The sequence below is a fragment of the Apteryx rowi genome, unplaced genomic scaffold, assembly GCF_003343035.1.
Source record: "Apteryx rowi isolate R43461 unplaced genomic scaffold, aptRow1 scaffold_52, whole genome shotgun sequence".
In the NCBI taxonomy this organism is placed as follows: Eukaryota; Metazoa; Chordata; class Aves; order Apterygiformes; family Apterygidae; genus Apteryx; species Apteryx rowi.
The window spans coordinates 2,926,899-2,954,108 of NW_020450783.1; the positions used below are offsets into that span (position 1 = coordinate 2,926,899).

Consider the following 27,210-nt stretch of genomic DNA (forward strand, 5'->3'; position numbering starts at 1 on the left):
AACTGTTTTGTTTTTTTCCTGTAAGCGTTGAGAGCATCAGTGCAATTTTTGCACCACTGAGATGATTTTCGTTATTGTTTACTGTATTGCTTTTGTGCTGGCCTGCAAGTCATTTAATTCTTCTGTATTTCAGTTTCTCTATCTGTTGCAGAGAATGTATTTCCTAGAGCTAATTTCATATCCAAGGCAAACAAAATAGATGTCCCCTTTTTGCAGCATTGGTATCTACCCTGTGCTATCTAATCTCAAGCACTTCTTTTGATTACTCCAATCATGTCAGCATACTGTCAGGTGGGAGGAACAGACTGCTAAGGATCAAAGGAGAGAGAAGCCCTGGTGGGGATGCTAGATCCATCTTTGGCACAATCTTGAGTACCCCACTTCTTCACTGAACTCCTCTTTGAATTTCTCTCAGGTCAATTAACGAGAAGTTCTACAAAAGGACACCTTGAATGTGTGTCTGATTGGCAAAAGCACTCTGCATCCAGAGCTCCCATCACAACTGTCATGGCTCAATTTTCAAAATAACTCTTCACAGTGAATTCTAAAACTTTTTAGAGTTTTAGTCACTTGTGTTGCTTTGCTGATAATATTGCTCCTAGATGCCAAACTTTTGAAAAACCCTGGCCCTTTGTTTCTCATAAGGCTCTTTCCTGAATTATCTCCTATTTGTTCAGCTTCCACAGCTTTTAGTATGAGCTGTTCAGGAGAATGCAGCCTCTGATGTCCATTCTGCATGTACATAAATGAATTTTATTTGTATTCAGAACTTACTGTCATTAAGCTCTGATAAATGCAATCAGCTAGCATCGTTCTGAAATGAAGTCGAAGTTGTGAAAACAAAGGCGTACTTCAATACGCATGAGGTCTGTAGCAAGCAAGCAGTTCTCTGATCCCATGTGATATTTTGCTAACAATGCGTTGGTAGCTTGAAAATCCTTGTGTATTGTGGTATCAAACTGGTATACCATTAGGAAGATGACAACATTTTTATTTCTGGAACGAGGTCACATTTCGCTTTAAGAATTAGTTTTGGGAGTCCCTGAAAGAGAGAGGGGAAGTGGGCTGATTTTGAGGAGGTGACTTGTCTGTGTCTGATTTCTTGTGCATTTCTGGAGTTTGAGCTGTTGTTTCTATGCAGTAGTGGATGTGATGCTGTGCTCTGCTGATCTGGGGCAAAAGCAGTCTGTTCAAGTACGTGGTAGGTTATAACCACAAAATGTTTCACAGGAATGTTTTTGAGTTAGTTAATAGCATGACAGCTTGCTTATATAATACCCCAAATTAAACATAAAGGTACAGCATTTGAACATTCTCTCACTGTTTCAACTATCTCCACAATCTGGCTGGTAAGCCAACTAGTTAAGTGATGTTGTTTGCATCTGCTGCTTTATCAGTTTGTTACTAAGTTATAGGTACTTGTTCATTTAAATCTGAAGTGTAGTATAAAAGCTCCAAGTATTCCCATATTTATAGCATAATTTTACTTTACATCATAGTGCAATCACATCCTTTTAAATGATATTCATAATTTTATTGCTAGTTAATACACTACTGCTTCTTTAAATGCATGTAATATTTTTCATATTTTCATTAACAATTTTTGGCTTTAATTGTAGGTAAGTACGTGCAAATGGTTCAAGTAAGTTTAAACAGAAACCTTGTTACTATTTTCAGGAAAAAATGTTCTAATTTGTAGATAACATCTTTAGGTTTTAGCTCACAATTTATGACTGTGGTTCAATTATTTCAACAATCTCCCCAGCTACAGCCAACTGGTTTTTGGTTAGCCCAGACAAGGGAAGGTCTCTGCTTCATGTTAAAAATGAGTCTGTCTTAAATATTTACTTTACAATTACTGACAATTCAAGAAAGAGCTACCATCACCTTAGGCTAAATTTTAACAAACACCGTACTTGCAAGTAATGTGAAGTTTTTCCCTCCTTATTCCTTAATGAATATCTTGCTAAGGGCTTGCATTTTCTCCCCTTATCCCCCTCCTCATTTACTTCTGTAAGTGCAGGAATAAAAACTTTAAGTTATGTGTTTTTAAGACTCAGGCTATGTGAGTAAACAGAATAATAGATGAACTGTTACAGAGTTGTTTCCCCCTTCAAGACCCTTTCCCATAGAGCTACCATGCAATTGCAAAATAGCAGGAGAGAAGCACTACATGACCCTATGAGAACTGCATGAAATCCTGGTTATACAGGGTCATTTCAATGGCAATTTTTTGCCATTGACTTCAGTGAACATACAATTTGACTCTCTATATCCTATTAAATGCCCTTTTATATGACCTTTTTCTAGATTGCAATGACAATATACAAAATACATTGTCAGAAGGGATTTTTTTTTTTGAGTAGTTTGCATATTCTGCATAGAACCTACATCATTTCAGCAGCAACCTGCACAGTTTTATATGCAGAGCTCATGATCAAGGACTTCTTTCAGTTGTACTGAAGGCAGCATAAAGAGACAAATCTGAAGGCAAATTTGAGAAGTCTGTATGAAATGCCTGAGTAAAAGAACCGTAGCTTTTCAAAGGAGGTCTCCACTGAAATGGAAATGAACACGCTGTACTTGAATATCGGAAATCTTAAGAGTTGAGAATTTCAGGTTTTTGCATCCCTTTTCAAGGAAAGTGATGGCAATTCTGACAAAGCTGCTTTTTTTCTGCAATTACTTTGTGAAATACTAATAACACGGCTTATGAGAAGTTTAGACTATTTAATAGCAGCAAGGCTAGAACAATATTGTGAGTGTTAGTGGTATGGCCTGTGCGACTTGGACATATGACCTTTGCAGAGTAGGGATATCAGTTATACATAGCCAAATGCTTCTGTGCATATGAACCTGTTAGAATTGCACAAATATTTCCAGTACAGAGAAGGCTATAACTTAAAAATGACTTTTAAAGAGACCGTATTATTAAAAAAAAAAAAAACTGTACAAATTCCTGTCTACTTTTCAACATAAGGAGTACTTTCCAAGGCTGTCATAACGTGACTGTTATCATGACTGTTATCTCAATATAAAATTGTTGTGCTCAATTTAAAAGAACGGAGACCGAACTACAAACAGTGTAAGAAAAGGTGAAATCATGTCCAACTGGAGAAAACGAAGCATCACAGACCATGCCTGCTTGTAAATACAAATGCAATAAAGCAGGCCAAAAGAGAACGTAAGGAAAATAACTAGTAGAAGGCACCAAAACTAACCAAATCCGTGAGGCATTTGCTGATGATATGAAATTACTGAAGGTACTAAAGATGAAGGCCAACTAGGAAGCGCTCCAGAAGAAACTAAGCAGCAGATGAAATTTTGGGTAGAAAAACTAAATTCATGTACATGGGGGAAAAATCCCAATAAAATCCCAAGGAAAGGATGAAGTTGGAGGTGACCGTTGCCGCAGGGGCACAAGGTTTTGGAGGTAGGGTCGCGAGCTGGGAAGCTGGCGCGCGACCTGGAAGGCTGGTGAGGAGAAGGGCGGCTGAGGACAAAGCTGCGCTCTCGCCCCTTCCTTGCCGGCCGCGCTCGCTCCGGGCTGCGGCGTGGCGGCGGCGCTGGGTCCCGCCGGGCGGTGCGCCCTTCCCCGCAAGGCCCACCTGTCCCCTCGGGTGCCCCTGCTCCTTTGAGGGCACGGAGAGCTTTCTGGAAGGGGGGCGGGGGGCGCTGCGGTCCCCTGGGGGCGCCCCGGGGCGCGTAACGCCACTGCCGCCCCCTCGGCGGAGGCGTTCGCCCGGCGCGTTTCCTCGGTGAAGGGCCGCCCGTGGCAGCGCCCTGCTGCGGAAGCCCCATCCGGTTGGGTCGATGTCCACCTCGCACTTCTGGCTGCTTTTTGTAATTAAGTGCTTTCAAATATTACCTTTAGTTCTGACCGCTTAAAAAGGGATGTGAATGCCAAATCTGATTACTGTTGCTAGGATGTTTTTTTGAATACGCAGAAATCTTAGGTAGTCATTTGAGTGGCCCTGGTTAGAACGGATCTTACAAGGCAGCCGGGTCTTTGTTTCTGCCTAAGGTTGTTTTTGTCACGTAAAACCCGGCTGTTCCTGCAGCGTCAGCAGTAAAAACTTAGTCACGTTTACATGGCTTGTACCTTTTCCCTAAGTACTGCCGCGCTGCGTCCTTGAGAGACGCTCGTGTGCCTCATCTGCAGCAAAGCATGAGGAAAAACCGCAGGGCCTTCCGTTACGAACCTGCGTGCGCGTCCGAAGGGAGACTTGAGAGTTTACTTCCAGGGTTTTCCCCTCCACTGAAAACGTCAAACTAAAATATTTTTTCTCTTTGGAGGGGGAAAGTGTTATTTACCAAGATCAGGTTGTGGATTTTCTTTGTGGCGTTTTTAGAGATAACTTTTCAAATTTAGGTTTATTAGTCTCCCTTCACTCAGTCTGGATGACAGGGAAACCTTGTGGTATCAGTTTTCTTCAAAATATTTAAAAAATGAAAAACTGGTTACTTTGAAAGTTTTTTGGAATTAAAATATTTTGTAAATTGTCACTCTTCGTTCTTAGTTCGTTTCTGAGGAGGAAAACTGAGAATCTCTTCAATCCTTTTATTAATACGCATTTAATTACCCAAATGTTCTTACAGAATTGTCTCAGAGATTTACTCAGACTTTTTGTATATGTTTTATTTTTCAGCTTTTGTTTTAATTTGGTTGATGTTATTTTGTATTTTTTATGAGCGAAAAGAGACTGAATGTGTTTGTACAGTTCGGAGTTTGCAAAGCTCCACGTGCAGTGAGCATGGCTGAAGTCCTTTGACGTTTGCTGTTACAGCAGGAACTAGAGTATTTTGTGAAAGGCTGTCTGATGTATAATGAAATGTTCTCTTACGCTTTTAGTATCTATCAGTATATTAGATCCTGGTGCTTGTCCCAGTGAAGCGAATGACAATTTAATTAGGTTTTGAGAGTTAAGATTGTATATGAGCGATGACTATGAAAGTCATTGTCTAATTCGAAAATCACACTTCATGAGTGAAATCCTGGCTTTAGTGAAGAGGATTCAAGTGTTGTCAGTCAGGTGTTCATTTTCCTCTTTGAAAACTTCAGTTTATTGTTGATTAATCCAACTGTCTTGGAAGTGTTGAAGAGAGAAATTAGAAGACAGGAATGATAGCTCACCCTGACATATTGTCAGTCTTACCAGGTCTTGTGATTTAACTACAAAGTCTAAATTGTAATCAGCTTTTTTGAACAGAGTTGTGGGAGGGGGAGACCTATGGGAAACCTACGGATTAAGTACCTGAAATGAAACAATCTGTGGTGCATCTTTTTTATTTAAATACTAAGCCAGTTGTGTGACTTGTGAATCAAATTAGCATTGTCTTTAGGTTTTTAGATTTTTTTTTTAACGTTGTTACTATATTAACTATTTTTGCTCATTTTTCATTTAAAAAGTTTGTGTATTTTATTTATAGAATATATTTCAGTAATTAATATGGAAAAATAATTGATCTACTATTATAGCTAAAGAATTTGGAATAGTAGAGGGTGAACCTACAATTGATTTCTTCAGAGAAGTTAGAGGTAATCATTGTTGCATAAAATTATAGGGTAGTAGGGGGAAAAAAAGGTCTGTCTACCTTTCAGAAGGCATACTCGTGGGGTTTGCAATTATACTCCACTTTATTGCAATCCAGTTCGATGTTTCTGCTAATATTTCCAAATACAAGATTCGTTTTGTGGATATTTTTAACGAACTTAATTGAAAATAATATTGCAGCTACATTGAAGTTGCTTGCCCTGTGCTTTTGCTATCTCTTAATTACTGGGATTGTCTTAATCAGTCGATGTTACTGACACCAAATTTAACATGTTTTAAGAACATTCTACATTTAGCCTTACAGCATCTCTTTCCTTTTTTTTTTTTTCCTCCATAGATACTACAACGTATTCCACTGAGCGATCTGAGCACTTTAAGCCATGCAAAGACAAGGATCTTGCATATTGTCTCAATGAAGGGGAATGCTTTGTGATTGAAACCTTAACAGGATCACATAAACACTGCCGGTAAGTCATTTGCTAAGAAGTTGCAAAAAAATCAAACAAAAAAACCCCACCCAAAACATTCAGACCTAGAATTTTACATACATAAAGCAATGGATTTTGCACTAGATTGTGATATGTGTTTTCATGTTTTTTGGGGTTTTTTTGCTAGTCTGTAATATTTATAAATATATACATGCAGAGAGCAAGATTTTGATTGCTTTCATAGATAAGAAAAATCTTTGATAATCTATTTTCTAATCATATAAGCATGTTAATGTTTTTTGGTTTTTACATACTAAAATCCTAAGTTCCTTTACATATTCAAATAAACCCTTTATTTTGGGTACTTGAAGTAATGTTTTGACAGTGGTTTTATGCACTGTTCATTAAGGGAGGGGAAGAGTTCTTCTGTTAGTAGTTTTAGGAATTAGGGTTTCATATGTTTAATTAGTGAAAGATAAAATGTACCGTCAAAGTCATCTGGGCCTGCTATATACCTGTTGTGCAGTTTTATACTGCTGTACTTCTGTTGTTAATGTCTATGAGCCTATTAAATGCACGTGTGTTAAGAATATCGGAAAAGAAAACCAGTTTGCAAAATATAATTGTTCTTCATGTAGCGGTCAATAAAAAAGGTTGATGTGCAGAAGAAATACTTTAACATCTTCCTCAGGAAGAGAAGAAAAAAGATTCTGAACTATTCAAATAATCTTTTAATAGAAGTGGTCCAAAATGAAATCTTGTAATTCAAATGACTTATTTTGCTTCTAAGTTTCTAAAGTGTGGCATACAGCATGTATATTTAAGGTGCTTATAGGTATAAATTCCAAACTAAGCATCCTAATATATAGATATCTCTGATAATAATAATAGATAGTACCTAGAATACTTGGAAGCTTTCCCGAAATATTTGGGACTTAAACTGCTAACTCCCACTGAAAGTTCATTAATTAGTAAAATTGTCACAAAATCATATGTGCCTGGTTTGGAAGCTGAAATTAACAGTTTTAAAGATTGATGTAAATCTGCTTATCAGAAGAATATTCCCAAGGCTTTTAGTTTTAATATTACATTGCTAGTTTTTTTTCCCATTCAATTGTATATACTTCAGTGATCATTCATTTCTTCCTTTTTTTACTGTTCTTTTGTGGAAGGCTCATTAAATTAATTATTCTGAGTCATTAGTTGTGGAAATGGATGACATTTTCCCACTAAATCCATTGTAAAACTTTATAGGTATTGTTTTTTCATGGTCTGATTTTTCATCATTTCTTAGAAGTGTCATAAACTATTAACAAGGGTATTACATCATTCAAACATTTTGAGCATTTTTCATTGTCAGAAAATTCAGACTAGACAAAACTGATACAAATTAGTGTCAGCAGGGGAAATGAATATGAGAATTGTTAATTAGGCTGGTAGATTTATTTCTGTTAGCAAATTTCTTTGCACAGAGTGTTTTAGTAAACTGTATGGATTAGACTACTAAACATCCCAAGGAATAAATCTCATAAGAGAGCTGCCTCTTTTTTATTTGACTTTCAAGATCTTTCACATGGTCTACCTTCGCCAAATTCTTATTTATTCATTGTGGTTCTAGTGTCGCATTCTGACTAAAGATAAGAAGCTTTTCCATCCAAGCTCTTCCCCATAACTCAACATTCTGGCTTGCTTAGTTTTCATTTTTCCCAGTAAAGTGAATATTTTCAACATCTTCTCCTGTGTAGTTCTTCCATAGGGAAATATAAATATCATTTGTGAATCTTTTAGGTCTTATGTGTTAGACTTGCATGGATTGTACAAGTTTTGGGCATTGGCACATTCTCTGGGAATTAAATACCTGTTTATTTCAGTTGGCACTTTGAAGTGAGGAACACTAAGAGGTGTGTATATGGCAATAAAAATTTTTATAGCAAGAGAAGATACATATCTTTATTAAAATTTAAAAGGTGATTAGTTATAATGCTTTGTTCAATTTGCAAGGACCTTTAACACTAAGTGGCAGCTCTTTCTGAACCATTTTTATGATACTGATATGTATGTTATTAATCACTTCTAGAGTGTTTTATTTATAACATAGATTATCTTGATGTCCAATTTGAAGAATAACCTTTTAATTTGACCTTCAAATTCTGGATCTAGGATTCACATTTCTGTTCACTAACAAAATATTTCTTTCTTGGGACCAATGCTGTAGTGAGTGTAACACAGGTGTTTTTCTATCTATAGCTTAGAACTGTGCTCTGAAATAACATCTAGAGTGTATACATATTGAAAAATACAACTTTGTGCAGTACTTGTCCTCTCACTAGAAAAAAGTAATATTCCTTGAAAATGAAAGGGTTATGGAATTCCCATTGCAATTAAAAGAATCATTTGACTACAGAATTATGAAGACTTAGAGTGTGAAATGATACATGATACTTTGTTCTAAGAATCAAGCTGCATTGTATATTCTCATTAGGAGTTTGATTTTGCATCTGTTCTGGGAACAGAACACCAATTTACTGAAGCGGGAATTTGCCATGCAGAACAGCTGCAGACAGGAGACCTTGATGTAGCAACGAACTTGATTCCTACTTTGTCAGGTCTAAAGAGTGTTAGTAGATGATACGCTTAGACAGTCGTGCAGTAGTTCTTGTGTGTGTACATGTATAAAGATATATATGCAAACTATTGTTAAAGCAAAAATAAATTTTATTGAGGTTTGACAGCTGTTATTGAATATTTGGGTGAGATCCTGGACCTCTCCTGTATCCTCATGAACAGTATTGCCAGTACAAACAGGGTAGTAATAAGACTGTCTCAACTGGCAGTTCAAGTACCTTTCACAGCTGACAAAATTCATCATGCTCTTGTTGGATTATAGAAGGAGGTAAGCACACGTCAAACTCCAGCAGTGACTGATGATGATGGCAGCTGGCTCTGTAACTTTGTTTCGTGAGATACGTTCCTTGTCTAGCGTAAGAACCCTTAACTGTCGGGAGCGGGACCAGAATGCGTCTTGGCGAAGGGCAGAAGGGAGGCTGTGTGGCAGGAGACCACTGGGAGGAGAGCATGTGGGGAAGTCTAAGGCAGCCCTCCTCATGTATGTTCCTTTCTTAGCCACCTCAGCAGGAGCTGTCCTGAAGTTACAGGGTGTTTTAGCTTAGATGGCAACTGGAGAACAGAATGTAGAAAATGTAATGGTTTTGGAAATCTATAATGCTGTGTGTGTTTGAACTTCCAATTTTAGTCTGTGTCTCTTGTTGGAAGTTTGTTTAATGATTAAATGACGGAGATCTCAGCATGGTTATGTAATAAAGAAGATGATACACTGGGTGCTGTTTGTGCTATTTTAAATGTGTGACTTCAATATTTATTTTTGTGAATGGTTTTGACACTAGCTTGTAAGAGGATAGAATAGATCAGCAGCAGGGAAACTTCGTATTTAGTTTCTCCATATGCTGAAGTTTCTTCCTTGAATAGGGTTGCTCTCTTGAATTGAGAGCACAAGCTGAATGGTGATGGCACTTGATTTGTTCTGGGTGAATAACGAAAAAGTTCACAGTCAATACTGACATACCAGCATTTAACTGGATATTACCCAATGCAGTATTTACAAAAAAGTTTTGGTTTTGTCTGTGTACAATTTTATTTCACAGACTATAACTCAAGACGCTCTAATTTTTGAGTTAATCCATCTACTCTTTTTTCTTTTGAGTCCTTTCATTCTCTCCTGATTACTTATTTAGGACTGGAAAACACTGGGTGAATGAGCGGCTAAAACTTTGAAGGGAGAAGAGGTTTGCACTGTTACATTTCTCTTCCAAAAGAAGCCATTGAGACTATTGYGTACACATTGAAAATCTTGGAGGTGGCAATGAGCTCTAATGTACTCTTTACAAGTAAAGCAAAACCTGAAAATAATTCATTATTGAATAAACAAAGCATTTCATTGATGTTGCAGTATTACAAGGTTAGTTTCATCAAGAATAATCCATTGTATTAAGCTGATGACCAAATGTACAACTACAAGGATGCAGAACAGAAAACAAGCTGTACTATAATTTAGGATGCTTTCCATGTTAAGGGCAATCAGCAGACCTGTTGTGAATATTACTGGCTTATGAGCATAGCTGTAGGAAATTATATAGATATCTGGGTAGTTGCAAGCATCATCAGCTGGAAATGCTGTGCTGTTTACTTTAGAATAGCTGAAGTGAACTTGAAATATCACATTAGGTAGCTCCAAACTGGTTTTGTATATATGTATATAGATAGGTAGATACTATGTTGCATTATTATTACGGCACCCACTTATTCAGCCATGCTTCTAAACTCTTGCTTGTCTTCAGATACAGTTGTTTGATGCCTAAAGCATCGTGACTGCGATACTTTCCGAAACCCAGGCCCACAGAAAATCGGGAAGGACGAATTCTGGCCAAAAAGTCTGTCACATGGATTGTGCATCCCAAGGGCAGAATCTGCTCAGCTCTACTGATGTGGTCAAGACTCTGTTAGTAAAAGCAAGAACATTAAAGCCTTTCTTTCTTTGAGTAATATGAATAACAAACCTGCAGTTCCAGTACTTTTCCCTTTTTATTGCAATAGCTCATGGTTTTCTTGTCTAGGTTTAGGTATTTCTTTTCCTTCTGAAAAGGAAAAAAAAAAACCCTTCTGTTCATCTTTTTTCAAGCTTCTGGCCCTTGAAATTAGAGGAAAAGGATGCATGGCTCTTAACTCTTAAAAGTTTTTAACATCCTTCCATGGTGAAATTGTGCAAGAATATATGTGATATTCTTGTAAAATACTTATACGTAATAACACGTTTCATGCTTTCATAACGTAATATTCTGAAGATGGAGGTTTTTGAGAAACCTTCTTGTCCAAGTATCTTAATTATTGTTTAATATTAACAATCTCAACACTCCATTTTACAGTGATTTTCATTTAAAATTTTTTCAATGGAGTGTTACGTTTGGTAGATATTTACCTTCTTCAATCTTCCATAATTTTGCTCTAGAAAATACTTTCTGCTTGAAGAATACATATGCAAATAGAAAAGTCTTATGAAGTTGAATTACTTCTAAGTATGTGCAAAACTCTTTTTCAATGCAGCAGTGTTACTGAGTTTATATTTCAGATGTTATTTTGGCAGATATTGCCCTTTGTGCATTTAGCAAAATTCACCCCTTAGCACATGCTTAAGTTCCTAGATTTAGCTCTTAAGTGGTTTTTTGAGTACTGCAAAAGTCAGCAATTATTACTGGTTTTGCTGTTGATGTGAAAACCTCATATTGTATTATTTCTTCAAAAAACTCTTAAGTTTTGGGTGAAATCCACACTCCCGAGAAGTCACTGGCAAAGCATTTATTACCCACTTTCACCACCTTAAGTATTTTCTGAAAACATGTCTGCCTTGGTCTTATTTTGGGGAGGAGAAATTAATTTCACTGTAAAAATAAATGCAAAATGGAATGAAGCCTTTGTTTAATGATAGCTTGAAGTTTAAGTTCCATCCAGATGCTGTAGTCTGTGTGCATAGTATGTCACTCTCTATTGCTTTCTGCTTAGCACCTTCAACTGGTCAGATTTGGTAATGATTTCTCTGTCAAAAGCTTTGATTTTTTTCTTATTCGATTTTGTTCCAAGTCCTCAAACTTGCACACTAGCTTCAGGTTATGAATTATCAATGCAGATGCAGTTTTGCAGTCACGAGGAGTAAGGTAAAGACACAATACCATGCGGATAAAATGCATGCCCGGTTATTGAAGTTATGTGCTGATTTAACTTCATTCACCTATGCAATTCATTTGATTTAAGCAAATATCCATAGAAAGAAAATAATATCTGAAGTGCATTTCATGTGGTTTGAAATATTTATTCAAATTAGTATTCTTGAAAGAGTTCACAAAGAAAGAAGAAATAAAGGAGAAATTATGTACAGATAAGCTTCCAAACGTAATGTTAAAGCGTAAGAGAATGTATCTATCTATTTTTAAACTCATGCCAGCATAGAAGATTGCAAAACTGTGAAATTAGGTTTTCCTTCCCAAAATACTAAAAGGGTAATGTAAATCCATTTTCAATTAACATAAAGGATGGAAAAAATGGATACAGGCTTAGTAGCCCCACCCCCTAGCCTAGTTCTTTTTAAGACACACATTCTGAATTCAGAGATAACAGTTGAATCAAACAATGTTAATTCTCTTTCATTTATGTATGTACATGGTTATTTCCCAAATATAGAGAAGTACCTTTTCTTAGAACCACCAGTAATTTGAGTAAAACAACAAATATTTTTGAAAGCTTTAAAGTATACCATTGTCTTTCTTTAGGGAGATGAAAAAGACTGAATTTTGCTCCCTTTGAATTTGGCAAGATCCTTTCAGTTGGTTGAAGTAAGAGCTGGGTCATAACCTTGCATTTTAATACAGTGTTCTATAGAAATGAAAAATGTGAGTGTGAGCTCAGCAGCTGAGTTAGCTTTTTCTTGGCTAAACTAGTGTTTCTTGCATTTCTTGACTTGATGCCTAACTGGGAGATTAGAAAACAATGCTGTGCTAGTTTTTATTTTCATGCCACGTAGGTGAGAATACATGAAGCTGGTGGAATCTTAGATTTTTAGCACCACATTTTCCAGTGCCTACATACGTTTCTGAAGCTGTATCTTGTCATCCTAGGTTAGTAAGGCATCTTGATTAAACAGCATATATCCACTCACAGAGATGACTCAAACCCATTCTGTATAAAATACAAACTTCCAAGAAGAAAGTTGATTGGTAAATGGAAGAAACTGTCTCTAAACTGCTACCTTTTCCTCAGATCTAAAGGAAAATAAAGTTACATGACCTACAGAAAGCTGTTATTCAGTATATGCTGTCTGGAACTAAATAGAAGATGAAGAGGTAAAGTCTGAAAATTGCAGATTCAAAAAAATGGTAAAATCCTTTCCCCTACCAAGGGATGTTCCATCATTTTACAAGAATTGGTTTTTCCCCTTCCTTCCAAACACTGTAAATGAGAAGAAGTATAGTACACAATGAATAAAAGTATTTGTAGAGAAGAAAACCTTTAAAAGTATGGGTGCAAATATCAATAGCACATACTGCATCTCTCTGGAACCTAACATATGCAAATATTCTGCCATCAAATCCTGCTTTTAAATTAACTTAGAAATGTTAGGGTTTTTTTTTTTTTTTGGTTCTATCTCCCGTAGGCAAGAAGGAATTTGTGAAGTGTATAATGCAGACATCTGAAATCTCACTCATTTAAATTCTCATCCTTGCCAGTGTCTAAAGTACACTGAAAGGAATAGCATTTCCAACCTAATCCTTTCTGCAGACATTCTCCCGGAGTACTTGCTTGAAAAAAGTCTTACTTGTAGAATAAATAAATACCCTGGACAATTAATTGACTGACTGAAATAAAAGCAAATGCCAGCAATTTCAAACTACTAACAAATAATACACTTTGATCCACGAGTACTCTAGATTAATCTAGATGAAAACCTTTCCCACTATCTCAAATAGGAGAAGGAGAAGGGAGCCAAATGTGGGTGAATTCTGTAGTGTTATAAAAACTGAGGTGTCTAGATTGGATGTGCAGGTAAAAAAAAATTGTAAACTAGCATACGTGTATTATGGTAAACAGATGAACTAGTCATTTGAAGACAAAACAAATTCCTTGAAGTTGGCCAGTGTGGGCAGGAATGGACTCTAAAAAAACTGGCAACAGTATCTAAGAAGAAGCAGGCTTGAATTTTATATATATATATATGTTTGTATATATGTGTGTGTGTGTATATATATGTATGTGTGTGTATATGTATGTATATATACACAGATATATCTCCAGAAGGTTGTAGTGAAACATCTTTTGGGCTTTATTTTTTGCCTTATCAGCCACTTTGTTAGATAGCAAATTGAAGATTTTGCAAGAATGGTGCAGTTCTAGAAGGCTAGGGTCGGAAGCCTAGAGTAGTAACTTGCCTGCTACTTGCATCAGCATAGGAATTTGAGGTCAAACAGCTGGTTACTTAAGATAGTTATGATGTGCCAATCTTGTTACACTGTTAAAACACAAATATGATAGTGGAATAGAGAAGGCAGAGATGGTATCTCTGGAATTACTTTCAAAGTGTAAGTCTGCTGTAAATGACTAAGGGTATTCAAAAATTAAGTTCAAAAAAATGATTATTTACCTGTTTTGTAGCCTCGATTATTATGGTGCACATCATGGCAGATTATCATCAGTAAACAGTTTGGGAAAGCATTTTTGGCTGTCATCAAACTTGTTGAAAGAACGGAGAGAGGGACATATCATTGCCTTCACACGCTGTATTTCTTTTAGCCCTTCCGAAGTTACAGCTCATCCAAGCAGTATAAATATTTCCAAAGTTGAAAGCAAACATCTTTGAAAACATCAGCTGACACATTATGTCAGATGTGTAGAACATCAGTTGAAAGCATATCTATAATATTAATACTGAATCTGTAATTTTAATAAGAGGAATACTGTATTATTAGAATTGCTTCTGTTTAAAATAGACATAAAAAGCAATATATGCAATACGTGCTTGAGAAATAAAAAATAAAATATTTTTTTTTACAATGTAAGCTTGCTATGCCCTTTCTCAGTCTTATTTTCAAGTCTTACTGTTAATTGGAGCTTTCTCCTCATTTTAGAGTTTTATCACCTTAGATCCTTAACAGAATCATAGAAAACAGGGCTTGAAAAGGATCTGGGGATGTCATTTAGTCTATACTCCAAGGCAGTTAATTTCTGACAGATTTTGCCCTACCTGTTCTGAAAGACCTCTCAGATGGGAGATTTTGCAATGTCACCAGGCCATATATTCTGATGATCTGTTGTCTTCCATCAGAAAGATTTTCCTGAAGTCCAGTCTAATGCTTTTTTAGCAGAAATTCAAGCCTATTACTTCTTGTTCTGTTCAGCATGGATGTGGAGAATATTATTGCCTTCCTCGTAGCGTCTTTCTACAGCATATTTAAGTTTATCTTGTCCCCTCTACACAATATGCCTTTCTTGAGGCTAACTCTTCCAGCCTTTCTTCTTTCCTCAAAAGTGATGCTTTTTACATTTCTTGAATTCTGGGTCTGTGAAATTTAAGTTTAACTAATGAGAATTTTCTGACAAAGGAGTTACATCAGGCATATTTGATTTTTTAGGGAGAAAAAGAAGACTTTGATTCAGTCTGGCTACTTGCTGTTGGCTGCATCCATGTAGACCAGCCGTGTAGCTATTATACTTGCTTTCAGTTTTCAGGTGTGCTAAGTAAAATCAAGAGCATTGTGGTTGTTGCTTAAAACTCAGTGGTGATTGTAATAAAAATCATAAGGGAGAAGGGAGAGAATTTATGTGCTTTTAAAATGTGTTTTTTACAGCAGAACTCTAAAATGTAAAACTTTAAAATTCCATTTTGGCCTGATAGGCAACATGAGTTCTTCTGCACACCATTAGCTAGTAAAAACATTTCATCTTCGTAAAACGTGTTGTGGATTGACAGAAACAGGACAAAAGGATGAATCAAAATGCCTCCTTTTTCTAACTTCTCACTAAACTCTTAAAACACAGAGATATGTAATAATGACTCTTGGGTATTGTGTAGTTTGTTCCCTCCTCCCACAGGAGATGATATGCTGTGGTCTTAGTGGTATGTGTATTGCTCGTCTGTTGTTTTTTAAGGTGATCATCTCAAGAATGAATATATAGCTGCTTGTTATTATTATTTTTTTAAATCTCCATTGACACAGAATCAATTCTCAATGGAAACAAACCAGAAGACCTGAAGTATCTGAACACTGTATTTGCTGTTACATGGCTTAGCATACTGCTTATGGTCTGTGAATGTGCTATACTTGATTATGTACCACAGCTTGCAATTGAGCAAGTAAAAAACAAAACAAAGTAAAAACATCCCCCCACCCTCCCCAAACAGGTCAGTGTATACACTGTGGAAGTTTAACGCTTGTCAGAAAATCTGTATGGTATAAGGTCATTAATGTGCCTGTTGAAAAGTGCCATAAGATGCTGCAGAGCTTTAACTGGGTGTCATAAGTCTGCCCCTTTCTGATTAGAGCCATAATATTTTAATATGTGTATTTTAAATCTCTGAAGATTTTCCCAAGCAAGGTAATTTAAGCCTTCTAGGTATCAGCAGCGACTGTTGAATCAGAAATCTAGTTTTAAAGTGCTACTTCTGAGACTTGGTAGTTATTTTTTGACTATCGTCACTAAATGCTTATTAATTTTACTCTTGTTACGGAAAGTACAAGGGAAGCAGTGGGTATTATACATGGTCTCAAATTGATTATTAAATCACCATTCTCTGCTAGAGAGGTGATGGACATGAAGAAAAATTTGGTTTAAACACGGAATCATGTTCACTTTAGGACCTTTACCTTTCTCACTGAACCATTGTTATCATTACCTGGTGAAAATTTCTAATACCTTAGTTTTGCCAACAGATCCACAGGGATATGATTTGTACATAAAATCACCATGATTCTGATGCTTAAGTACAAAGTTTTAATTACATGAGTCTGCTACAGAATGAGTTTATGTAAATTATTATGGGAATTTGTAGCATTCTTCCTCCTGTAGTGTAAAAAAAGATGTCACGAAAGATGAGATGTCAGAGCAGGTGGTGCTCATTCTGCAATGGGCTAAGCTGCCGGTGCATCTGTGTCTGTATTTCCATTTTCTTCATGACTGTTCTCTATTCTCTCCAAACTGGTAACTCACGCTTTTTGGGAGGAGTGGGGCAGGGAAGGAATAAAATCTGCCCTCCCCCCCCTCCCCCCCCAAAAATGGTAGTGATGGCAATTCTGTCATGAGCTAAGTAAAAATAGGTGTCCTAACATTCAGATGTTAATGAAATTCCTTGTGTTCGTGCAATAGAAATCATAAACAATTTTTGAATCAAATTATAACTGTTTAGTGTGTTTCAATTTGTTTTCACACGACAAAATGAGAAAGAAGAAAGGGTTGCCTGTTTATTTTGTCCTGGGTGTTGCAGTCTGGGTCCGGACAAACTCTCTAGGAGGAGGGAACACTTGCCCTTCCATAACGTGTTCATTAGAAGGTGTTGCTAGCTGAGCATGGTGGGGCAAGAGACCTGTAGCACACCAGGGAGATGGTGGGAGGGAGATTTCTTCTAACAGTTAAGCTTCAGAAAAGATGAAAGAGGGGATATATCGAGTGAGCTATAGACTCAATCTGACAACACTGAAAGTTATTGGAAAAATATGACTGAAAAAATAAGCTTTTCAATTCTTCACCCCCACACCCCAATCAGTCTCCTCAAGCAGATATGTACTTTCTTTATTTGAGAGTTACCTTGCGCTAGCGAGGTTCTGGCTTCGTGGGTCTGCTACCATTTTATAAGTCTGGAGGAGAGCAGTCTTAAGAGAAGGTAAGATGACTGTCCTGAATGGAGCCTTGCTAGTAGACTGTCTTCTGGAAGAATTTTCAAACTTCGGCTTAGGTTTTTCTCTGTGGCTGTCCAGTAGAGCTCATGAGGACGACCAAATCCAAAAAATTAGATTTTGCAAAATTGTTTTCTTAGGGAAATGCTAAGAGCCTGAAACAGATTTTTTTTTTTTTTTCCAATGGGAAAAGTTCATTTCAAACATTTAGTCTTGTCAAAGTCATAAGAAATGTTAGGCAACTTTACCAGTAGAGAGTGTGATTGCAGACTGAAGAACAGGGTTAGGGCAGTAAAGTGACTATATGGGGATCTTCTTTGAATACTCCAGAGGAAAAGATGGGGAATGGGATTTTTGATGAGTTAGTATAGAGGTAACATGGAAAACAAAGATTGGAATGTGATGAATTAATAAGCCAGTAACACTTAAATGAGGATAAGTGCCTAAACATAGAATTTTTGTATTCAAACACTATCAAAGTCTTTGCTTAGGAAAATTATATATAAGGGAATGTTGGCCATAAATCTGTGCTACTTTCATACTAAATTGCTTCTGCGTCCACATAACTTGCTAGCCGAAAAAATAGCGTAGAAGGCAGTGAAATTTCACATTACTGCATTGCCCAGGTTCTATATATTTTTTAACTTATTAGAACAATGGTCCATTTGTTTTATAAATCACTCAGTATATTGCAGTAGCTTTCAAGCTACAGGCACTAAATCAGTTAGACTAACTGAGCAGCAGAAGAACATAATACTACAGCTGGTCTGGCAGAGTATGTATCAGTGAGGTATTGGTCTCGTCATGATAAAGAAAAGGTGTGCAGAGATGGGTTCAAAGAGGAGCATTATCTCCATACTAAAATATTGGTTCAAATAATACATGATGTTGAGGAAGAAAAACTGTCTGAAAAAAACAAAAGTGTTCCCCCTACTACTCCTGCCCCGTACTACTGCTGTACTGGGCAAGGGGAATAGGGAATGTTTGGGGTTTTCTCCTTTTTTTATATTACTTCATTGACCGTTTTGATGATTTCGTCAGAGAAGGTATGTTTCTCTCCTTGTGGATATCTATAGAGCTGGTAGCGAAATAATAAAATAATAAAAATAAAATCAAATATTCAATTATTGCTACAGCTGGAGTGAGCTGAGAGTTTAACTCTGTATACTGGAGCTTTAGAATTGTCAACTCTTCTGGGGCCAGGATTCGGTAATTAGCAAAACAGAGTTTTGTCAGAAAGTGGTGGTTTCCTGACCCTGAATGATTTATGCAGAACACCTTGCATTTCTTCTCAGCTGACAGAAATTTATTTTTTCTGAACAGTTGTGTGGAGCTTATGGTTGCTTTTCTGTTTGCCTTCATCCCTCACAAAGATTTCTGCATTCTTGACCCAGTGATTCTGAATGGCCTATGCCAGAGGACAGAAAACCTTGTGTTTTGGCCAAGTCTAATTATGGCCTTGTGGATTGTGTTCATGTCACTGGTTTCCTCGTACATCTACTGTAGCATCTGTTCTTCTAGCTTCTGTACTGTGTAGTTATTGCCAATGTGAATTTACAGAATGAGAAACCTTCCTGAGAAGAAAGCCAAGTAATTAAGAAAGATAGCTGCTTTTAGCTTATTAGTTTGTCCTGTTGAAAAGTAAAAAATGTGAGGGGCTTGGAAAAAGGCAGGTACTTGAAGACATATATTATTACTATCATATATTTTGTGCAGTAACTTGGTTGCTTGCTATTTACAAACATAGAGAAAGAAACAGTATTTGTGTGATTTGTGATGATTTAGAAAAAAAAGTTCATGCCAGAATGGCAAGGAACATAAATCTGTTCTAAAATAGCTTAAAATTAGTATGTTACTTCTGAGAAGAGTAAGCCCAGTAATGGAACGTTCTTATACATAAGAATAAATCACTTATATTTTGAAATCTGCTGCAGTTCCCAAACAAATGGATTGCTGAGATAGCTGACAAACTGCCTTCCAGATATGTAAAGAGGGCTATCTTGCTGCAGAGAATAAAAGGCAAATATTGGCCGCTGTCTGATAGAGGCAAAAAGGACGAGTGAAGCTACCCACCATTTGTATTAAAGAACATGCTATAAGTTTCAGCCGAGAAGGGAATCTCAGCACTGTATCCATAGTAAGATGCATCAGTTTCTACATTGCAAACCAATGCAACTTCATTTTTTTCATAATCATTTCTAAGATAATTAAGTTATTCAGCTCTCTTCATGACTTGTTAAGGAAAGCTAATGTTTTAGTTCATACAGCTTGTCAACTAGCGTAGAGAATGAATCTGAGTAGATGTAGGACTGTTGATTACGGATACTTTATTGTTGCTGTTTTTAAGGCTGGAAAAGTCAGTGCTAAAAATTCTCTGGGAAATTCATCGTAAGTGAACCCTTGTAATTAATTCTTTGCAGACACATGTAATACTTGACTCAGGAAAAATGTGTTTGTCTGGAAAAAAGATAGGAACCAACTGCCAGTAGGAGAAATTCGCTAGTGGTAAATATGCCAAGTCTTTCGGGCTAAGCATTGCTTGGGGTCACACTGATTTCAGTCCTTTCCTAAGGTAAAGACCAAGCTTAATCTAAGTAATGATGCTAATGTGTTTCACATTTAGTCCTCTGGGGTTTTCTTGTTTTATGGTTGGAATCCAAAATAAAAATAATCATGATCTCTGAGATGCAGCAAGAACTGAGTCTTAATTTGGGAGAAGTTAAATACTGAAAACAAAAGCCTCGTTTGATGCTCAGATTCTGGAAATAGCTATGGAGTATGTAAGCATTTCTTAGAAGACCCTAATGTGCAGAAGAAGAACCCATTCTACCTATAAGCACAAGGTGCGGCTATCGCTTGTTTCAAAACTTAGAGGAAATATGCACTTCAAAAAATAAGGCAAGTATACACGCTAAGTTAAGAGTATTAAGTTCAATAAAAAGACAAGAGTAAGAAGGAACTTCTTAGAGGCAATAAAGCGTGATAACACCACTAAAGGATTGTACTTCCTACGGAAATTGCTTGCAGCTTTGTGAAATACAAAAGCTAATCTGTTGTATTTGGTGATCTTTTGTGATAATTTCCCCTTCATTTGGGAGAATAAGTGGTTAAGGAAATGTATTTGTGAATGCAAAATGGAGCTGCGTAAATGGGATAAAAGAATATTTAGGAAACTGTCTTCAAAGAGCAGTGACAACTAGAACTGGATATGTTTTTTCTGTACAGTCACAAGAAAAAAATCACAAGCAAGAAGCAAAGATGCTGTCTTTCAGAGAGCATTGTTAAGTTCTGGTAATGGTCGTGTTTAAATGCTCACTCCTGGAGAACCCAGAGCACTCTTACATTTGATTGGTAATGAGTTCTACTGCAATGAGAATGATTAGTATGCAGTATGGCTGCAGTACTCTGCAGTATGAAGATCTTCCTTTCCACCTCATTTTTGCAAGTATTGCACAGTAGAATATTTCTGAATAAGAGAGAATGGGTGAGATAGTAGTGACATATGCAACATGTTCCTCAAAAACAGACTTTATGAATTTTAAATGAAGTGCAAAGTTAAAGACTATCATTCGTTATTGATATTGATAACTATAAGATCTGCATAGATGAAGTTTCTAGTAAATCTTATTATGTGCTGAATTTTGGTCAGCAAAATATTCATGCTCTTCTCCAGAGGGACACTCATACTTTCTCCCCTTGTGTGGTTTGATTGCTTTTTTTTTCCTTTTTTTTTTTTTTTTTTTGGTAAACATAAATTGAGAAAAAAATGCTGCATAATGAGAGAAATCGAATTCTTGAATTTATTCAGACATTGTTGTAGAATTATCCCAAATTCTGTGGTTTGCTGGGTTAAGTAGTAAGAAAGAATACACTGCTGCATTTATAGCAACAGCCAGCAATATTTTAATAGTTTTCAAGGATAAGAAGTTTATCTGTTTTACCTGTTTTCAAGTAATTGCACTACATGTTTGGTGAAGCAGAATTCACAGATCTATCTCTGTAGTCCGGAGCGCTCTCTTCCCATTTAAACCTTTTTGGCTTGCCTGTCTGCTGTATTGTCATACGCGCCTAGTATTAATCTCAGGCTCATCACAGCACAGACAGAGCTCTTAACCCTTTAATGATTTATTCAGTTAAATCCCTTTCTGAACTATATCCTGGCAGCGTGTCCTTAGAGCCATAGTTTTCCCAGGGTCTCCAGGGGAAAACGATCACTATATCCCAGATATAGCAGTTTCACCTCAAATACTTCTTACTTTTATGCTGCATATCAGATATACTCCTGTCTTAGTGATTACACTCATTGTACAGCAACACCTCACAGACATATGAAAATGTTTTCCTAGTGCTGGAGTTTTGAAAGGAAACAAAAAAGCCTGCAAACTTCAGAGTTATCATCAGTATTCACTGAGTGAAAGTATCACTTTTGACATTCTGCTGCTCTTGTAGAATTGGCAAACTCTCATTGATTTCTTTAGTACAAGCGTGAATTACACTTGTTTTTTCAAGATTGCTCCTCTTCATTCTAAGAAATTATTTTCATCCAGTTATTTCCAAAACTCACCATTGTTTTTGGAGTAATTTTCTGTTTAAAGCCTCATATGTAAGCTTGTCAACAGGAGACTCCAGAGAGGAATAAAATAAAACCGTTGTCTTAATATTTGGTTGGTTTCGATTCCAACTTCTTCAAAAGGATAAATTTTCTTCATTGCATTTAAGTACTGATTTGCAGATTGTGATTCATCTCAGAACTGCGTGTTTCAGGTAGTATCAGATAATCTTATCTGCAACCTGTCTTGTAGCCTACTGCTTTTTAACAACAGTGTTAAAAGAAGGAATGTGTTATGTGGAGCTTGGTCATTTGGAAGACATTCTTTGCCTGCTTGTTAAAAATAGTTTTGTCTTGGTTCCGGATGAAATTTGACATTGAGAACCTGAGATTGCAGCTCTGCAAGTTCTGACATTCTGCACTCATAAAGCCCTTGCTGGATTTCTCTCTCTGTCTCTCCCTCTGTCTCTCCTTAACTTTCCCTATGCTCTTTGAATCGAACATTGCATTTGAATAGCTACTTACAGAGATTTCTACCAGGCACCCCGTAGAGTTTTTTAAATCTCTAATTTCTAACACTTGTGGAAGAGTGGAACTGTGGTGTTTTTTCTTTTCCCCACCTGTTGTTGTCACCAGCTGAACTGAGCTGTTTGTTGATGGTGCTCTTTAATCAGTGAGGAGCATGCTCAGAATACCATATTTTAATCTAATTTTGTTAATAATGACCAATCTGATCTAGTATCTCCACCTGAATGTCCTTACACTGTTTCATGTAGCTTTGTGTAATTAGTTCCTGTTTTAAGGTTTCTCATTTTTCTAGCCTCTTTTCAAGGGATATAAGTCCTATGTTGTTAAGACGTTCTTTTCTGTCCTTTCTGCCTTGTAACAACAGAATTGTTTGCTGTATAAACATATATCATACTAAGTGCCAAGAAAGAAGGTAAGGGGTTCCTCTTGTCTCCCTCTAATAGCTGAAGTACAGATTTATCCAATGTGCTCTACAAGGCTGTGTGATGCAAATTTTAGACATTTGTCAGGCAACATCCTATGCGGCAAATAGAATTCTACAGAAAAGCTGTATGTTTGTGGCTTTCTGGAGGTGTATCCCACTTTGAGCCAACAGCTTACAGCAAGGTGCAGTTTTAAGATGCAAATTAATATGTCATGTGATTGCAAAAAGTAAATTTCACTAGCCTGTGTCTTTGGACACAGCTCTGCTCTATAAACTGCTAGCTCTATCATCCCAGGGAAGGCCCTTGGAGATATTAGACTGACAGTCATAGTTTCTTTTCAGTCTTTCTTCTTTGCTCCCAGGGAGTGTGTCTTTTCCTACAAAGCAGCTGCATTGGCTGCAGATGGTTTGGACACAGATTCCCTCAGAAAGTGTCTTTTTTCACCATGTTACGTTCTCCAAATGTTTGTGTGCACCCTTATGTTGGAGAGTATTTCTTCCAAGCTGTGCTGACGTTGCAGAATATACAAGCACTTCCCAGCTACTTCAGGGCAAAATCCTTATCTCCTGCAGAAAAGATTAATCAAAACACCCAACTTCGCATGAAGCATCTGAGACGTGTTTGTGAATTGTCCTAGGAGCAAAACTGGTGGGAGGGTGGCCTGGAGCAAAAGAAGCAAGAAGAGACAGGTGGGGAGCGTTAATGTCTTAACCTCAACTATGTCTTCAGAGAGTGAGCGTCTAAGCTCTGAGTGGGGCTAAAGCTGTGTTCTCCCAAAGATGTTTTTCCGGGAATGGAATAATAGCCCTTACTTCGTGATTCTGGAAATATTTGTTTAATGAAGGTAAACTGCTTTTGTTCATGAAAATGGAGTGCAAGTCAGAGTGTTAAGTGTTTTACAACCAGACAGATTTACAGCAATAATTTGGAGTTTTTCAGGAAAATACCTGGAATACACAGGAATATTTTATCTCCCTTTTTTTATGATTAGTTTTTAAACTCTGATAATTTTACATCAGACAGAAACTGCCTGAGCATGAGAGAGTTAACATTAAAAAGATTAATAGTTATCATATGACATAGTGTCTTAGGTAGGGATTATATTGTTTAATTGTTTGCTGATTAAAATTATGATCTCCAACTTATGCTGAAGGTTAGCTGGTGATCTTTTTCTCCTGCACATGAAGAACATTTAAGCTCCATGAAAAATTAATTAGAAGCCAGAACCAGAGGAAGAATACATCGCAACTCATGACAATATAGCTATAAAGCACAACACTTGATTAATGTATATGTGTATGAGAAGGGTCAGCCTCAGTTATGCAGCTATAAGTGACAAAGAAAAGACTTCTGTGGTAGTGACAGGTTGAAGAACTTTGTTACTTGTCAGAGAAGTAAATTGTGTACAAAATCTAAACTTTTTGGAACAAAGCCTTCTGCAGGAGAATGCATACATTGACATGACTGAGTTTACAAGTGCACATGGTTGTTCAGAGGGCCAGTCTCTTTTATAGAAAATTTCTTAGTGGTGACATCAATGAAAGCTAGAGAACTTTATATTTTCTTTAGAAACTACGGTGAAATATTTATTTACCCAGACATCCTTTTTCTCTGCAAATGCTTTTTATCTCTTTTCTGTAATCCCAAATTCTTTCAGATTTATAGCTCTATTTATAGTTACTGAAAGGACCTAACAGCTCATAAGCATTAGAGAGGAAAGCGGGAATGCATCTAGGTGACTGTGATAACGGGGGATGATAAAGGGGCTTTTCTTAAATTGTCTGCTGCTATAACCATCACTCATTTTTACTCTTTGGTTTAGTGATGTAGCCTTGAAAGAGTAACTCTGCTAATCCTGGGACATGGTTTTGAGGTACAGAAAGTTACAACATTACATGACAGCAGGAGCTGATGTCATTTGAGAGAAAACATGGACTCAGGCTTAATAAATCATTGTTCACAACATGATCACATTAATACAGCTATGTAGTAGAAAAAACCTAAAATTTCAGGCTTTTACTGCTTTGCCAACTTCCTAGGAAGACTCTCTGTAGAAGACACTTTCCTTTACAAAGAGTCTTCCTAGTGCATATGTGAAAGGGCAGAACTGCATGCAGGCTTTTCCTGTATTACCAGCTTTGAAACCCAGCTATTTCCTGTAGAAAACAACAAAAATAAAAGCAGTTCCTGTCAGTCATATTTACTAATTTTAATCTGGTGACATCTCGGAAAACAGACAAGTAATGCTTGAGAAACATGTCTTTTTTTTCCTCTCTATGTTTAAAAAAAATCGTGATATTTATAGCACAAGTAGCATACAAGCTATTTAGCTGTTAATAAAAGACTTACTCAAATGGGTCCTCAGTCAGTTTAGAAGATTGCTTTATACTTTACCATTCTCTGTTGTTGTATTAATGACAGGCAGAGGTAAGCATTTCCAAGTCTCTTCACCCTGAGATAAATTTGGTAACTGCAGCCTTTATGAATATAACATTTTCTTAGTATTTTGTGGGGGATAAAGAGAGTGAAATATTTAGATTTAGCCGTATAACATAGATGTGAGTTTGCATTTTTTGTTACACAATAACTGTGTCAATAAATATCTTTATCGTCCATAAACCCCAGTACCCCTTAATTTATACGTATCTGGAGTAAAAGAAAGGTCTGATATACAGATGAACGATTTGCAATTATGATTCATAAAATGATTGACAGTTCAGTGTATTCAGCTAATAGGAACTGTCCATTATCCATTATAATAATGAAGTACTGGATAATTATTATTTTTCTTAAAAGGCATATAAGTGCAAACGTTAAAGCATATCTGTTTTCATTCAAACAGTTGCTTGGGGTTGACATTCTGATGTGCTTCATTGAGATAGAGAACTCTTGCTCTTCTCTCTAAAACCAGAGGTAGATTTTTGGATATCTCTTAGAGGAAGCAGTAATGTGTATTAAATTTTATTATTTTGTTTTCTTCTTTTCAGAATTGACTTAACATCCTTTTGTCCTAAGTTGGATATAGCTTTTAACTTCTAATGTGGATTAACCAGATGGCACTTGTACTCGCTTGTCTGCCCTGGTTTTCTGAGTAGAGAGACAAAGGTGATTTTGGACAGTCATTTTGCCTTTGTTTTGCTTCCTTTCTTGATATTTAGACCGCAGTAAATTTGGAACTTTGATTCTCTTCTAATAGAAGTTTGTGCTTACTACTGAGAGGCCTGGGTCTCATGGGATCCGTAAGTCAAGAAAACTGTCGCAGTCGGAGACTTCTGTGAACCTTCAACCCCTCCTTGGTTTCTTCGTATACTTTAGATATTTATGCTACACCACCTTCATTATAAACTGTAATATTTATATTATCATCTCTCAAGCATATGACTCCAGTGACTTTGTAAAGTGGGCTTATTAAATTGTATTTGAAATAGATTAACCCTTGGGCCTTTTTTCCTCTAGCAGGATGGAGTTATCTGACACACTTTTTGTTAACCAGACTGGTGATCCGTAGTGTAACCTGATAAATCATTATCAAGCAGATCTTTGTTTTGAAATTAGCTCACTGTTGATTAGTAAAGAACGATACATCTCCAAACCTGCCTGGGGGACTAGCTAGCTGGTTTCTACTGTCATGTGAGCTGAAGTATGAAGCATGCTGCACTATGGATTGCTGCAGTTACCTTAGTTTTCTCTCATGTTACTTAACCTGAGACTGATCAGTATCTTAAATGCTATTTAATCACAGCAGTAGCTGAATAAATAACAAGAAGTGGCTTTTAATAGAATGAAGTTTACATGTGTGTGTCCCTTTTATTTAATTTTTACCTACTGCCTTATCTCAGATGCTAAAATTTTGGGGATTGTTCTTTTAGCCTGTTCCCATGTCCATTCTTTTCCTTTTCTTTGCATTACGAACCAAACTATTGAACCGAGCAAAGTCAGATGCAAATCTTCATGACTGAAGCCTGCATTGTCTCTTGACTTCAGATTTTATAGATAGTTTTATTATAGTTGTTATCTGCTTTCAGCTTTTGCTGGAATTGAATCCTTTGTGATTGCCATTTTGTTGTTTTAGATATAATCAGGCAAGGAAAACATATTTTATGCATAAATAGATTATGTTCAAAAGCAAACTCTAAATCAATTTGCTGCTATTTCACTTGTCTGTTTCAGAATCTGGTCACAGAAACAAACATAAACAGGGAAATGGCTTATTTCTTTTTTTCAGGCCGACAAATCAGGGGTAACCAGCTTAGGTTGTGTAAAAACTGTTACTCT

General features: G+C 36.6%; 1 protein-coding gene across 1 annotated transcript in view; it reads left to right on the plus strand.

Annotated features, from left to right (window-relative positions):
- Nucleotides 1-818: 818 nt before the first annotated feature.
- The window catches only part of NRG3 (neuregulin 3), a gene marked incomplete at its 5' end in the record, with an annotated part of 270,577 nt that continues 244,185 nt past the window's right edge, over nucleotides 819-27,210 (plus strand). The window contains 3 exons of the mRNA XM_026080437.1: nucleotides 819-824; nucleotides 875-884; nucleotides 5,893-6,022. Coding sequence (XP_025936222.1) covers nucleotides 819-824; nucleotides 875-884; nucleotides 5,893-6,022 — 146 coding nt within the window. The remainder of the gene's footprint in view (nucleotides 825-874; nucleotides 885-5,892; nucleotides 6,023-27,210) is intronic.